This window comes from Phyllobates terribilis, unplaced genomic scaffold (assembly GCF_046119375.1).
Source record: "Phyllobates terribilis strain yellow unplaced genomic scaffold, ASM4611937v1 Scaffold_7__3_contigs__length_470593459, whole genome shotgun sequence".
Classification (NCBI taxonomy): Eukaryota; Metazoa; Chordata; class Amphibia; order Anura; family Dendrobatidae; genus Phyllobates; species Phyllobates terribilis.
Window position 1 is genome coordinate 429534496 of NW_027362767.1, and position 16112 is coordinate 429550607.

At 43.2% G+C, this 16112-nt stretch overlaps 1 protein-coding gene across 18 annotated transcripts in view; it reads left to right on the top strand.

The window, feature by feature from the left end:
• Nucleotides 1-16112, top strand: part of SYNGAP1 (synaptic Ras GTPase activating protein 1) — a 389983-nt gene that overhangs the window by 239373 nt on the left and 134498 nt on the right. For 15 of the 18 annotated variants that reach the window (XR_012247524.1, XM_073642002.1, XM_073642010.1 and 12 more), the window contains exon 4: nt 15377-15468. Coding sequence is in view for 17 of the 18 variants with exons in the window: in XM_073642002.1 (XP_073498103.1) it covers nt 15377-15468 (92 nt within the window). In the remaining variant the exon portion in view is untranslated. The other 3 variants (XM_073642015.1, XM_073642016.1, XM_073642017.1) reach the window with 3 other exon arrangements.

A 16112-nucleotide genomic window follows, 5' to 3' on the forward strand; every position in this document is an offset into this window, starting at 1 on the left:
CTGTCACTTGATTCATGTTGCCCAAACCACGGGCAGCATGAGTCAGAGCCTGGCTGCTCAATTGGTGCCAGGTATGTTTTTCTCTTAAAAGGGGTTGTCTGGTCTAAATGAAAAATCTGCAGTCACTCTGGTCACTATAATTCCCCCAGCACACGCCGGTTTCTGAGCCAGGAACAGCAGTGATGTATGCATTATGCATACTCCTAGGCAGAACCGGTCTAGTGGGTGCAGCCTCGCTCTCTACTAGTGTATGGAGCGAGGCCGCGCCCACTAATCAGGCTGTGGCCGGGAGTATGCATATCGAGAAAATATACCTTTAAGATCCGGCAGGGACCATAGCCAGAGGCGTGATTAGTTTGGCTCTGCCCCTGCTGGCTTCTCCCCACACCGCTTTAGGTGGTTGACAGCCCTTTCTAGTAGCAAGAGGACTGTCAATCACCTGCAGCAGCATTGGGAGAAGCCTGCAAGGGGCAGTGCTGGACTAGTCTCGTCTCTAGCTTTGTTTCTTGGATGTCTTGGATCTTTACTACACCTGGCTGCTAGAGTACAGCCAGACTCTAATTTTTACCGTCTGAGGTTTAAACAACATAAATCAAGTAACAGGTTGTTTTTAAAAACTGCATTTGACACAGAAGATCCTTTCCTGTGATGATACATCATCTGTGCTGTGTGAGAACCGGACTGGTTGATTTCAATATCTTCGCCAGCTGACTATGGTCTGGCTTAGCTATTGAAGCAGTGAGTTAGCCCACTCTATACTGCACTGTCCAAGTGCTGACACAGGAAATTCTCATCTGTGTGGAACACAACCTAGAAGTGAAGCTGCCGGTCCAGCACTGAGATCTGGAGAGATCAGGGCATGTTTGCAAATATAGGTATATGAGTAAGTTGCATTTCCAATGTTTATTGAACATATTAACACATATTTTTTCCAAGTGGAGGACACTTGTACATCAGTTCTAGAAAAGTAAAGGGACTGTAATGGGGTCTAGAACTATCCCATGTTGGATAGAATGTTGTTCACTACAAACTATAGAGAGTCATAAAACTATTCCTGACCCAAAGGTGTCAGTGAGATGATCAAAGTAGTGTCAATGATATGATGGTGTAGAATGACAACTTGGTTCTAAGTATCCATGGGCAATAACCTTTTGTGTACATTAGTTTTCATACATGAGGCCTCTTCTGTGCGGAAGACTTGCTACAGCCATGGACCCATAGATTACATGATCATCCATTAATTTCATTTAGTTTTATGTAATACTATATTACCTCCTCAGTAAATTGGGGCCTTACTCTTATTTCTTTAACTGTTTCAACAACCACGTGGACGCTCTTGTGTGCAGACTTTACCTAGATCATTTGCTCATCATCTAATGTGCATTAGCTGATTTCCATAGCTGATTTTGGCTATGCTGTACTTTATCATGCCCGATCCTTTATTCTTAATGGATATAGGCGTCTGTTTGTGGTGTCTGGCTGCTGCCTGTTCTCCTCTCCCTATTGAGACCACATTCACACTTAGTGGAGCTGAGCATGCATGTGTTTGAGGGGTTGGAAGGAATAGATGTCAACTGAATAAGCTCGTTGGCCGTCAGATATGTGAAATTAATGGCCATCTTTAAACCTTTTCCTCCCCCAATATATGGCAAAGTGGCAATCACTATGCGGCAATGTCAAGGAAGTACCTGTTCATGGTTACCTCTCCTATAAGGGTGCAGTGGCATCAACACTCGCCCTCTCTATAAGTAGCTGAAACTTTACATGTCATGCATAATGAAGCCGAAACTGGATTGGTTGTTGCGGACAGTGCCAATAGTTTCTACCTTCTACACAGGTTTTTGTAATCTAGGGAGCAATTATAGGCAGTGAGGAGGTAGCAGAAATACCCGTCCCTGGTGCAATTTTCCGTTATAAAATTGTAGTAGTTAAATCTTAGCACCTTACTATACATAGTGTAGTAATTATACCTTCTGATACATTGCACTCGTGCCGCAGCCGTATTAATAGTAACCAGATTTCAATGGCAGAATGGAACGACAGAACGAGAATGAGCAGGAGGCGAATGGTTTATGCTCTGTCCAAACCGTCTGTCTCTTGTGTCACTTAACCCATTATGAAAGCGCTTCACTAGAGAGCGTGCGGCAGGCCTCGATGCAGCACCCCCCCTCCATTACCAGCTCCGACGAGAGCGCATCTGCGTGTGAACGCTGTCGCCAAATCATATTGTTTAACGCAATTCATCCATTTTACATGAAAGCAGGAGCCCAGCGAAAAGAGATCAAAGCGGGACGATGTGAATAGTCTCTGAAGAGACGCGTTTCCAGCTCCGGTAGACTCATCTCTCCTAGGGATGATGATATATATATATTTTTTTTACTTCTTTCTTTTTGCCCATAGCACTTTAAGAATAAATGAAATTAAATAGCATTTTATGTCTGCCGTTCTTAATTTCAAATATATTCCTAGTTCTTGGGAGACAAGATCCCAGTGTATCGAGGGTGTACGGTCTGTCTTTCATCATTAGTTGCCATCAGGTTGAATTTTTTTTGTCTTTTAATACATTCTTTTACAATAAAATAGACTATTTCCCTTACACTAAAAGAAATAATAAAGTAAATCTAAGCCTTGCCCCTCCCTTATCCCAGCTATATCTGTTTATAGGAAAGTTGGGTGACAACCAATATGGCTGTCATTACAGCTAAAGTCTCCGCAGCAATACAACCCCCCTCCTCGTATATGGATTGATATAGCATTTACAAGAGGGGGAAATCTGGGTCATAACCCTCTGTGCGATCTATGATGGAAGTCACAGTAGTACTACTCAGCTTTCCAAGAAATAAAAATATAATTAGCGATTGTACAATAAAATGAGAATTTATAGGTTCAGTGCAGAGTGGTGCTAGTAATTCATGACCACATGGTATCATTGATTGATTGGCAGACTTGTACATGAGAGACTGGAGCCAGCATAAGCCCGTGAGTAAGTGAACAGTTATTGGGGTCATGCCAGGCCCTCCCCCAATCCCACAATCTCCTGCTGGGTAACTTTGTTGGTAGTGCCTATCCTCTATTCAGTAGTATGGAAAATCCAAGTTTTGCTGAATTACTTTTGAAAAATAACCTCAAAGTTAACTATTCTAACATTTGTACTAATAATTTGAGACTCCGAAGGCGCTGTATTCTTGCAAACTAATTACAGTCCCCTACAAGAAAACGTACCTGTCATTTCAGGTATTTAGAATAATCTGTCGTGTGTGTACATGAGGAATAACATGATTTATGGCCAATATATGACTTATTTTTCCCCTCTGTAGGCTCTTTCTCTCTCATTTTAAGTTGTCTCTAGAGGTAGTAGGTGATAGCTGTCATGATGTCTCCGATACACAGCACACACATACATGTGGAGAAGAATCTGCAGCACGGAACATGTTAAACAACAATATTGCACAATGTAGCTGTGAATACAGCACTGGGGTTAGTTAAAACACTTACTAAAAAACAGCATAGAAAACTTAATACAGAAGAAATGAGCAGTGTAGTTGCAAATCTAGCACTGGGGTGAGGTAAAAAACACTTACTGGAAATTAGCATGGAAGACATTTAACAAAAGTAATGAGTAGTGTAGCTGTGAATCCAGCACTGGGGTGAAATAAAACATTTACTAGAAAGCAGCATGGAATACATTAAACAGAAATACTGAGCAGTGTAATTGTGAATCCAGCACTTGAAATCAGCAGCATGTGGAACATTTTATAGCAGTACTGAGAAGTGTAGCCATGAATTTATCACTGGGATGAGCTAAAACACTTACTAGAAAGCAGCATCTTTATTGAGGAGGGTGGAGAACATATTTCTCTATTGAAATATATTACACAGTGTCTTGTATTACCTTGTACAATTGATTTAGTTAAAAATTGTGAACCGATAGTGACTATTTCCATACAAATAATAAAGGTCCTCCCAAATGACTTGTTCTATACTTGGATTTATTGACATCACTGACCACTCCGCTCGCACTCCATCCTCCCAGTCTAGTCCATCTTTGTCTATTCATAATCCGTCCTGTTTAATATTTAATTATACTGTTCATTAAAAATAGAAATTAATTATAATCAATCAGCATTTCACTCAGGTCCGCAGTATTGTGGTATCCATGTATTTGGCTGAAGGGCACCAATATTTTTGCATTTCACTTGTGACTTTTGAGCTGGGTATGATCCAGTAGGGCTCTTTGTGCCCATGCAATGCATCCATTAATACCAGGCTTATGTTTTGGGTGTAGATCTTGATTGTATTGTTCTATTTTCTTCTCAGTTTTTATTTTTTTCTGTTCGATAATCCAGAGGAAGGGTCCTAATCATGTGAGTTCTGCTATGACTTCTAGAAAGGAATCCTCCAAAGGGGACAAGACCTTTAATATTTAGAACCTGACATTGTATAGATTGCGTATTGGCCAATTCAGTATTTGGAAGGTTATATGTTACATATTATATTAAGGTGCATTATCGGACATGTGTCTATAATGTCCTGTAACCTCCATCAATCCCATGCATAAGTGGCTATACTGCGCCGGAGGGTGTCTATGTCACCACCGGGCTGATTGGTTAAGTGCAATCCAGCAGTTCGAGTGCTGCTCTGGATACTGTATAATACATAATGTGGCGGGTGATTTACACTGACTCTTAGATTCGGACTATAAAGTGATGTAGAAAAGTTCAGTCTACAAGCCTCAGGATTCTAGAGAGGATCGGAGAGGCACAGCTCGCTTATTATACAGAGATGTGTCAGATTCTTCATGTCTGTGCCCTATGATGCAGGAAGCAGCGCAGCGACTCGAAAGGGAAAGGCCGGTGACTTTGTGCTGGCCATAAATAATGCACACTGCCATTGTCTTTCTATAGGATCACATCATTAAAATGTAATTACCCCGGGAAGGTAAATAGGATTTCATTTAACTCATTTGATCCTGGAGCAGTTTACAGAACGATGAGCATTACTTAGTGATGAGAACTTACTGTCACTTCACTCTGTCATAATACCGAGGACAAGGCTGTTACCAGTGAAATTACATATCTCCTGTGAAGACCACCAACTGCACACATTACTGCCTATGTCATTATGTGTATAACCTGAGGCTTCTGTCTGGGGAATGCAGCTCTGGAGTATAATACAGGATGTAACTCAGGATCAGTAATGTAATGTATGTACACAGTGACTGCACCAGCAGAATAGTGAGTGCAGCTCTGGAGTATAATACAGGATGTAACTCAGGATCAGTAATGTAATGTATGTACACAGTGACTGCACCAGCAGAATAGTGAGTGCAGCTCTGGAGTATAATACAGGATGTAACTCAGGATCAGTAATGTATGTACACAGTGACTGCACCAGCAGAATAGTGAGTGCAGCTCTGGGGTATAATACAGGATGTAACTCAGGATCAGTAATGTAATGTATGTACACAGTGACTACACCAGCAGAATAGTGAGTGCAGCTCTGGAGTATAATACAGGATGTAACTCAGGATCAGTAATGTATGTACACAGTGACTGCACCAGCAGAATAGTGAGTGCAGCTCTGGAGTATAATACAGGATGTAACTCAGGATCAGTAATGTATGTACACAGTGACTGCACCAGCAGAATAGTGAGTGCAGCTCTGGAGTATAATACAGGATGTAACTCAGGATCAGTAATGTATGTACACAGTGACTGCACCAGCAGAATAGTGAGTGCAGCTCTGGAGTATAATACAGGATGTAACTCAGGATCAGTAATGTAATGTATGTACACAGTGACTGCACCAGCAGAATAGTGAGTGCAGCTCTGGAGTATATTACAGGATGTAACTCAGGATCAGTATAGGATTAGTAATGTAATGTATGTACACAGTGACTTCACCAGCAGAAAAGTGATCGCAGCTCTGGAGTATAATACAGGATGTAACTCAGGATCAGTTGGACATCATTTCACACAAAATCCCAAAAAATGGGACAAAATTGTTGGCACGCATAGCTTAATATTTGGTTGCACACCCTTTGGAATAAATAACTGCAATCAATCGCTTCCTATAGCCATCAACAAGCTTCTTAAAACTCTCAACTGTAATTTTTGACTACTCTTCTTTTGCAAACTGCTCCAGGTCTCTCATACTTGAAGGCGTCTTCTCCCATCTATAATTTTAAGACCTCTCCACAGGTGTCCAATGGGATTTAGATCAGGAATCATTGCTGGCCACTTCAGAACTCTCCAGCGCTTTGTTTCCATCCATTTCTTGGTGCTTCTTGGTGTATGTTTTGGGTCATTATCCTGCTGGAAGACCTATGTCCTAGGACGCAAACCTAGCTTTGTGACACTGGGTACTAAATTGCGACCCAAAATCCATTGGTAATCTTCATATTTCTTGATGCCTTGCACACAGTCAAGGCACCCAGTGCCAGAGGCAGCAACCAACCCCAAAACATCTTTGAACCTCCACCATATTTGATTGTAGGTACTGTGTTCTCTTTTCTTTGTAGGCCTCATTCTGTTTTCGGTAAACAGCAGCATGATGTGCTTTACCAAAAATCTCTATCTTGGTCTCATCTGTCCACAAGATGCTTTCCCAGAAAGATTTTGGTTTACTCCTGTACATTTTGGCAGTCTAGCTTTTTATGTCTCTGTGTCAGCAGTGGGGTCCTCTTGGGTCTCCTGCCATAGTGTTTAATTTCATTCAGATGTCGACGGATAGTTTGCGCTGACACTGACGCACCCTGAGCCTGCAGGACAGCGTGAATCTCTTTAGAACTTGATTAGGGCTGCTTATCCACCTTCCGGACTATTCTGCGTTGCAGCCTTTCATCAAGTGTTCTCTGCCGTTCATGTCCAGGGAGATTAGCTATGATGAGATGGGTTGTAATCTTCTTGATTATGTAGCGCACCATGGACAAAGGAACATCAAAATCTCTGGCGATGGACTTGTAACTTTGAGATTGTTGACATTTTTTAACAATTTTGGTTCTCAAGTCCTCAGACAGTTCTTTTCTTCTCTTTCTGTTCTCCATGCTTAGTGTGGCACACATAGATACACAATGCAAAGATTGATTCAATTTCTCCCCTTTTTATCTGGTTTCAGGTGTGATTTTCATATTGCCCACACCTGTTAATTGCCATAGACGAGCATGCTTGAAACAAAGTTGTTTACCCACAATTTTGGAAAGGTGCCAACAATTTTGTCTGGATCATTTTTGGGGTTTTGTGTGAAATGATGTCTAATTTGCCTTTCTTTCTCAGTTTTTTTTGTGTTATTCCAATACACACAAAGGAAATAAATGTGTAGAACAAAACATGTGTAATTGCAATAGTTTTCTGTGATAAATACTTCATTTTCTGGAACAATTTCAAGGGTGCCAACACTTTCGGCCATGACTGTATGTTCATATATAGGCTGTGCCTTCATATATACGTATATACAGTGTATATATATATATATATATATATATATATATATATATATATATATATAAATAAGACATATATTGAGACAGCACCATTGGACGATTACGCACTAAAGGGTGCCAGGCCTCCAGGCAGTCTGTCCAAACTGCTGCATATCAAAAAAAGCATATCAGAAGGCAGCACTCCAAATAATTTGTTAGAAAAAATGGACTTTATTGAGCCCAAAAGCCTTTTGGGCTCAATAAAGTCCATTTTTTCTAAAAAATTATTTGGAGTGCTGCCTTCTGATATACTTTTATATATATATATATATATATATATATATATATATATATATATATATATATATATATCTTAATATTAGATTCGTTTGAAGACTGAAGTCCTCAAATGTTTATTGCAAGTCTATATTCTCAAGTTGATAGTAGGAAGATTTACAGATGACTGTGATTAATATGTATGAGGCCTTCAGGTAGTGGGAATAAGCATATATTAAAACATCTCCTTATAGCCTGAAGATGATCGCAATCGACAAGTACCAATTTGAAAAGTTCCAACCAAGAGTCCTAACCTTCCAAACCTCTTCTGTAGTAGACAGTGTCGGACTGGGGTATCTTGAACCCACCAGGAGAAATAATCCTGAGGGCATACACTTCAGTTCGCTCCTTGTGCACAGTACATTACTTATCTTTTACTGATCTTGATCCACATCCTGTATTACACTCCAGAGCTGCACTCACTAGTCTTCTGTTGAAGTCGCTGTGTACATACATTGCATACTATACTTTCTATAATGAAGATAGCTATACTTTCTATCGGAAGGTGTAATTTTGTGCGTAACATGATATGTATACATTCTATAGGGAACATTCTAAAATTTATATAGGAGTCTCCATATATCCTTCAATGATGTGTCCATACATTCTAAAGCCGTCTACGGATTCTATAGAGAGGTCTCTATACACTTTTTAGGTATGTTTTCATACATTTATTATACGTTCTATAATAAAGATCTCTGTACTTTCTATTAGGTCTATAGATGGTATCTATACATTCTATATGAACCTTTTAATACCTTCTGTATGTAGGTCTCTACATCCTATAGGAGCCTCCATACATTCTATAGGGAGAATTCTTCATTCAGTTGGAGTTTCCATACCATCTGTATGAATTTACATATATTCTATACAATTTCTTTATAGTTTATATACCATACATTCTGTAGGAAGATTTTTATCCTACTATTGGGAGGTCTTTTTATATTATAAGATTTCTATACAGCCTATATGAAGCACTATATACGTTCTTTACGAAGCTCTCTATACTGCCTATAGGTGTCTATACATTCTGGAATGAGGATTTCTATACTTTCTATAAGGAGGTCTCTATACATTCTATCCATGACTCTATCTATTTTCTAAGGGATCTCTGAGATGCCTTCCATCCTCCAGTGTTTTCTCTCTCATCCTGTGCATTCAGTCTTACTCCATCCTGCAATCTCTGCTCTGGTTCAGTGCATGCAGGCTCTGCCCTCTCATCCTGTGTATTTAGTGGATCCTCTCTCATCCAGTGCCTGCAGTCTGTCTCCATCCTTCAGTCTCTGACTTCTCACTCTGTCCATGCAGTTTCCCTCCATCCTGTCTCTCAACACTCTCATCCCATCTATGCATTCTCACTCCATCTTGTTTCTCGGCATCTTGCAGTCTTTCGACCCTTTCATCCTGTTTATCGGCCTGCTCATCCCATCCAGGCAGTCTCCCCACCATCCTGCAGTCTCTGCCCTCTCATCCCGTCCATGCAGTCTCCCTCCATCTGCAGTCTCTGCCCTCTCATCCGTGCAGTCTCCTTCCATCCTGTCTCTCTGCTTCCTGCAGTCTCTGCCCTCTCATCCATGCAGTCTCTTCCATCCTGCCTCTCTACTTCCTGCAGTCTCTGCCCTCTCATCCTGTCCATGCTGTCTCTCTCCACCTGCAGTCTCTCCCCTCTCATCCATGCAGTCTCCTTCCATCCTGTCTCTCCACCTGCAGTCTCTCCCCTCTCATCCATGCAGTCTCCTTCCATCCTGTCTCTCCACCTGCAGTCTCTGCCCTCTCATCCATGCAGTCTCCTTCCATCCTGTCTCTCCATCTGCAGTCTCTGCCCTCTCATCCATGCAGTCTCCTTCCATCCTGTCTCTCTGCTTAATGCAGTCTCTGCCCTCTCATCCATGCAGTCTCTTCCATCCTGTATCTCTGCTTCCTGCAGTCTCTGCCCTCTCATCCTGTCCATGCTGTCTCTCTCCAACTGCAGTCTCTGCCCTCTCATCCATGCAGTCTCTTCCATCCTGTCTCTGCTTCCTGCAGTCTCTCTCCATCTGCAGTCTCTGCCCTCTCATCCATGCAGTCTCCTTCCATCCTGTCTCTCCACCTGCAGTCTCTGCCCTCTCATCCATGCAGTCTTCCATCCTGTCTCTCTGCTTCCTGCAGTCTCTGCCCTCTCATCCATGCAGTCTCCTTCCATCCGGTCTCTCTGCTTCCTGCAGTCTCTTCCATCCTGTCTCTCTGCTTCCTGCAGTCTCTGCCCTCTCATCCTGTCCATGCTGTCTCTCTCCACCTGCAGTCTCTGCCCTCTCATCCACGCAGTCTCTTCCATCCTGTCTCTGCTTCCTGCAGTCTCTCTCCATCTGCAGTCTCTGCCCTCTCATCCATGCAGTCTCTTCCATCCTGTCTCTGCTTCCTGCAGTCTCTCTCCATCTGCAGTCTCTGCCCTCTCATCCATGCAGTCTCTTCCATCCTGTCTCTGCTTCCTGCAGTCTCTCTCCATCTGCAGTCTCTGCCCTCTCATCGGTGCAGTCTCTTCCATCCTGTCTCTCTGCTTCCTGCAGTCTCTGCCCTCTCATCCCGTCCATGCAGTCTCTCTCCACCTGCAGTCTCTGCCCTCTCATCCATGCAGTCTCCTTCCATCCTGTCTCTCCACCTGCAGTCTCTGCCCTCTCATCCATGCAGTCTCCTTCCATCCTGTCTCTCCACCTGCAGTCTCTGCCCTCTCATCCATGCAGTCTCCTTCCATCCTGTCTCTCCACCTGCAGTCTCTGCCCTCTCATCCATGCAGTCTCCTTCCATCCTGTCTCTCCACCTGCAGTCTCTGCCCTCTCATCCATGCAGTCTCCTTCCATCCTGTCTCTCTGCTTCCTGCAGTCTCTGCCCTCTCATCCCGTCCATGCAGTCTCTCTCCACCTGCAGTCTCTGCCCTCTCATCCGTGCAGTCTCTTCCATCCTGCCTCTCTTCCTGCAGTCTCTCTCCTCTCGCTGGGTAGAGGTCTCCCTGTGATAGGACAGGGTACGCGCACAGTTGCTTAGTAACACAGACGTTTCTCGCTCAGCTCAACTCTCTTCTCTCTCCAAATCTCTCTTTTTTCCCTTCTTTCTTTTGCTCCCTCTCTTCCGCTCTACCTGTCCGTCCCTCCACCCCATCCTCTGTCTCTTCCTCATCTCCACCGCCCCTTGCCCCCTAACTTCTCTCCTTCTTCTCATTCCCTCCATCCATCTCCCTGATGCTCATCTTTTTCCCTCTACTTAATTTCATATTGCGTTTCCTTCCTTGTCGTCACCATTTTCTTCCTTTTCCCCCCTCCATTGCTGTGAAGTAGTTAAGCGGTCCCCCCGTGCGTGTCCCTGTGTCTTAGGAGGGGGCGTGCACCCAGTTGCCTGGTTACCACGCTCACAGTGACATCCCTGTGAATACGGAAGGATGCAGCGCTCGCTGGTTCTGGGAGCTGGGTAACGTGGAGGCCTCTTACCTGCACACCCTGCATCCATCCTGCACACTCTGCTCTGCTCCACCTGCACGATCTGCACCGGGCACCCTGCCCTGCACACGCTGCCCTGCATGCCTTTACCTTCCTGCCTTGCATGCCTTGCAGTGCCTTACTTTACACTGCAGATCATCACACCCTGCTCATGTTGGACTGTCCAGCCTGGAGTAGACACTCGTCAAATCTGCACACTGCTCTGCACTGCACCTTGCACCCACTGTCCCATTACTCTGCATCCCCCATACCCTTACCATTCACCCCATCCCTATTTCACCGTCCTCACTTGTGTTTGGGGTTCATCATCCACAGCTTGGGCCTATTCAAGGTCTTGAACATGAAATTTGATGGCAACTGAACGATTCGCTGAGTCCTGAGGTGAGAGAGAAGCCTGGTGTAGTGTGCCCACATGTGTGTCCTCTGCCTGTAGCATCACTATGGCAGAAGAAGTGTGTCTCTGTGTATTTCCATCTGTACGTCTTACGTCCTCGGATAGACTGAGTGCAGCAGGGTCTGGTAACTTCTTGTGTAATTATGCCCTCTGGAGCTGGCAGAGCTGGGTGTATGTGTACCTGTGCGTGACCGGGGATGGACAGCAGGGTTGCAGGCTGGTATTACAAGATGCAGCAAGATTCCCATTTATTCTGTGGCATATGGTGACGAACAGATTGATCCATAAATTAATGAGGACGGAAGCGAGTATATTTGTGTGTGCACATTTATTGTGGGTGCACCCTATAGGTGTGTGATGTGTATATGTGAGTACTGTATATACAGATGTGTGCATACATGGCCTGTATCTCTATACAGTACCTGTATGTTCTGCAGGCTGCATGACTGTGTGTGGGTGGATTATATACTTGTATAGAATGATTTCACTGCTGTGAGCCGGCGCATTTCAATGTGTCTGTGTGGGCGTCTGCACAGAGCGCTGTGTGTTTTATATACAGCTTTGTGTGTGTTCCTGTGTGTTACCGTGTGTCTTCTGCTGGGATTGTGTGCCATTTCGTGCTGAGATTCCACATTTTTCTCAGATTTTCTCACATGGGTGTGCATGCCGGTCTCAGGTCACCGATCTGCATGTATGTCAGTGTACTGGTATATAATAAATGGTGTGGGGACATGCATTTTATTTATTTTGCTAGACACTTTGCAATTTTTTTCCCTCTGCTATGAATCAGTATGCACCAAGGCTTTGAATGCACAGGCCGGTGCTTGTTGGAGTGCAGCCACATTTAGCAAAGCAGCATAGTAAATTACTTTGGAAAAAAGACATATGTTCAGCAATCTTCAACCTTCGTTAAAATGTGATGCATAAACTCGGCACATTTCCATTCGTTTGCATTTCTAGACTATGGTGAAGTAGGACATGCGGGAACTTTAACTGCTCCACTGGGTTACTCCACTTCCTAGAGCAGCACCTGATCATTATATGTTGTTATAGTGCAGTACTGGACAGGTGAATCATAAGTCAGGAGCCATTCAAATCTCTTAGATTGATCCCCTCACCTGCGCTGTACCCTGTGCTCGGCCATTCTGTACAATATCACCAGATGCATTCTGCCTCTTATTTTACATTGGTTGTTTTAGACCTTGGTGCATTTTATAGTTCGGTAACTATTGTTAACGCCACCAGTACATGCCCAGATTTGGATGGAGGTTGTACTTGTCAATGCTCCAATGATGGGTGATCATGGTGTGTGTTCCACCCAGAGATTTCTTTTTTTGGCCATTGAGGTTGGTTGGAAGTCAATATTTGTTTCAAAAAGACCCAACATTTTATTCTAAATAGCTATGTGCAGCAATCTCATGTAACTAGCTGATCCAGTCAAGGTTTGTGATGTTAGACAATCACCTATGGCTTCCACAGAGCGCTGTTCAAAGAAGAAATCACTTGTGTTCATTTTCCCACCATGTGTCCCTGATAACTACAACTTACAGGGGCGATGATGGCTCATAACCCCAACAAGATGGACTTTTTACTTTTGAGGATGCAATTATTTTTGAAGATTATTCTATAATGCATTAAACTTTTATGGAGCATTAACATTGAGCAAATAGATTCTCCATGGCTGCCAGATCGGAGCTCTGATGAGAGCAGCCTCCTACCTGACAGAATCCTCAATGCCTCTTCTGATTAGCAGGCTTGATGTGACGTCATGCATGCATCATGCCACAGTGTGCAGGACTTACAAGTCAGAGGAGGAGGCAGTGAGGATTCCGGCAGGTTGAAGGCTGTTTGCAGGGCTCCTGTCCAGCGGCCATGGACTAATGATGTGGCCGCTGGACCTTGGTACTGGGAGTCAGTTTTCTTATCGTCAAGTTGACATATGTTTCAGCTTTGGATTTTTACACTGCTATATTATAAGCCACATGCAGTTGTCCTGTGCCGCTCCGGGAAAGGCTGCTCCACTATCTTTTATGACAGCCTAGCACCTTCTGTCGTGATCAGAGTGACCTTCATTCTCAGTTGCTTTAGTCACTATGGTCTATAGTGACCTCTTCAAGGGAACTTTCCGTTTAAGGGTTATAATTTGTCAACTATCTAAAGGAGAACAGAGATCTGAAATCCTATTTGGGATTAAGCAATAGCTTCTCATGTGTGCAACTGCTTCATTCATTCTGTACAGGAGTGCCAGACAAAGCTAAATGCTGTACCCAACTTTCTCCAACAGTCCGATAGAGAATGAATAGAGCGGTGGCCTGCGTGCATTCGTGTGACCACCAATGATCAACAAGTTATCACCTAACCTTTTAATCTAGTCACTGGCTTTCCCAGTGACATGATGTTAGACTGTGGGTCCAGGGTGAGGACAAAGATCATAATATATACAGTAGTATGCAAACATAAGTAAAAAACAATAATCCCTTAATGGGACTAAAAATACAGTAATCAACATAATATAATAAAAACTCCAAATACTTACTAGACATCCACACAATCGTGATAATCTGAAAAATTGATCACAGTTATGTGCATTCTGAACTGCCCAAAAAATACAATTTCGCTGTCGTAAAATATGCGCTCATATGGCCATGGAAATGAAAAAGTAAAAAGAAAATTTTGGCTGCCAAAGTGCAGAGAGTCAAAAATAAAAAAAATGTAGCTAGTCATTAAAAGGATATTCCCCGTATCTAAAGTTATTCTCCATCCTGTCCTGAAAATATGGCTTTGGAACCCAGAATCCTTTACAGCCGTGGTCCACAACCTTTCTTAACCTAAGAGACACATTTCAGCTCTGATAGAGGGTTGCGAGCCACATCCAGAGTCCCCTGAGTAGTGACATCAAGCCCCTGCTTCTCCCGTTCTCCTACAGTAGTGACAGCCAGAGTCCACATACCGGTAAAATGACAACCAAAGTTTTCCCCAAAAAAATCACACCTAGTATACTTATATCCATATGGTTCCCACCTTACCCACCTTCAGTATTGTCGCATCAAGCACTCCCACTCCCATCATCCTATTCCACGGATATTATATGCTCATCCAGATCTGCTCTTCTGTGTTGGACTGCTCACAAAAGTCACCATTTGGACTTCATAACTGTTTGCTAGACCTGTTGCTAATGTACCAAGAAGGCGTACAATTGCGAGCCACACATCATGGGCCAGCGAGTCACATGTGGCTCCTGAGCCACAGGTTGGGGGCCTCTGCTCTACAGGATGGAGCAGAGGTGCACATGGTCGACCTCCTCTGCATTCAATGTCCATGGGACTGCTGGAGAAAGCTGAGTTGACCACTCTTGTGCTCTTGACAGTCCCATAGACCATTATTGAAGCCGAGGTCAAGCATTCACACCTCTGCTTCATTCAGAAAGGGCTCTTATTCTCCAGGATGCTGGAGGTCCCAGCTGTCAGATCCCAGCGATCAGTAAATTATTCCCTATACTATGTATAGACTATAACTTTAGATTTTGAGAATAAGTTTTTAACCAAACTGGTCCTGAAGTATAACTCTTGATAGCATTGCAGGACATGATGAGGAGCTAACTGATTACTACTTTATAGATTAGCTATAGGGAATGCAGTTGTCCAGAGACTATATACATTTGGTGGCAAAGTTCTGTAGCTCTATGATGGTTCTGATATTTTCAGCCTGATTACTTATCATCTCTTTCCCTGTATGCATCTTATCTCTCCTCTGTAGATTATCACATTGCCCGTTCCCGGAGGAAAAGCGTCCCAGGGGGAAAACAGGCCAGCATGGACGCCCCTCCCGCTGCCCCGTTCCGACCGTCGGTAAGTCATTTATAGATGATTTACACTGTAGCGAGATCATTATATTGATTGAGTTGTGAATCTCGTCGTACAGTTCATTGCAATGATACCAGTCTTGTAGTAATCCAATGTGTCAAAAATCAAACTTTGTAGCCATATGTATAGGAGTCTGGAAGTGAATTGTGGTGTGTCTATGGACTCAGAATTCACTGACATGCCCCAATACACTTCAAGGCTAGTTTGCATGTGGTTGAAGGCTTGATTTAAAAGCATTTCGGATTACTACAAGTCAGATATAATTTTTATTATTGTAATTTTACCCCTTTCACCATAACACTAGTTTCATTAGTAAAACTGTCCTGAAAGCTTCCCTTTAAATAGGTATTCCCATCTAATATCTGTCAATATGCGATGGGCATGATGACAAAAACAGCCAAAAACACTGTTCTATGTTGTTTCTGTAACTTCCAATTACCTTTGGTCTGTACATTTAGACAAACATTCCCAACTCATCCATAAATGTCTGAGGTGAGAGCTTCCCCTTTAAAATTGGAGGCTAAAACTGCTACTACGCTGAGGTTCTCATGAGAAGGCTTCCTGCTCTGTGCACTGCTGTGTTTGAGTTGTCATAATACTTTAGTATACACCAGTCTAAAAAAATCTAA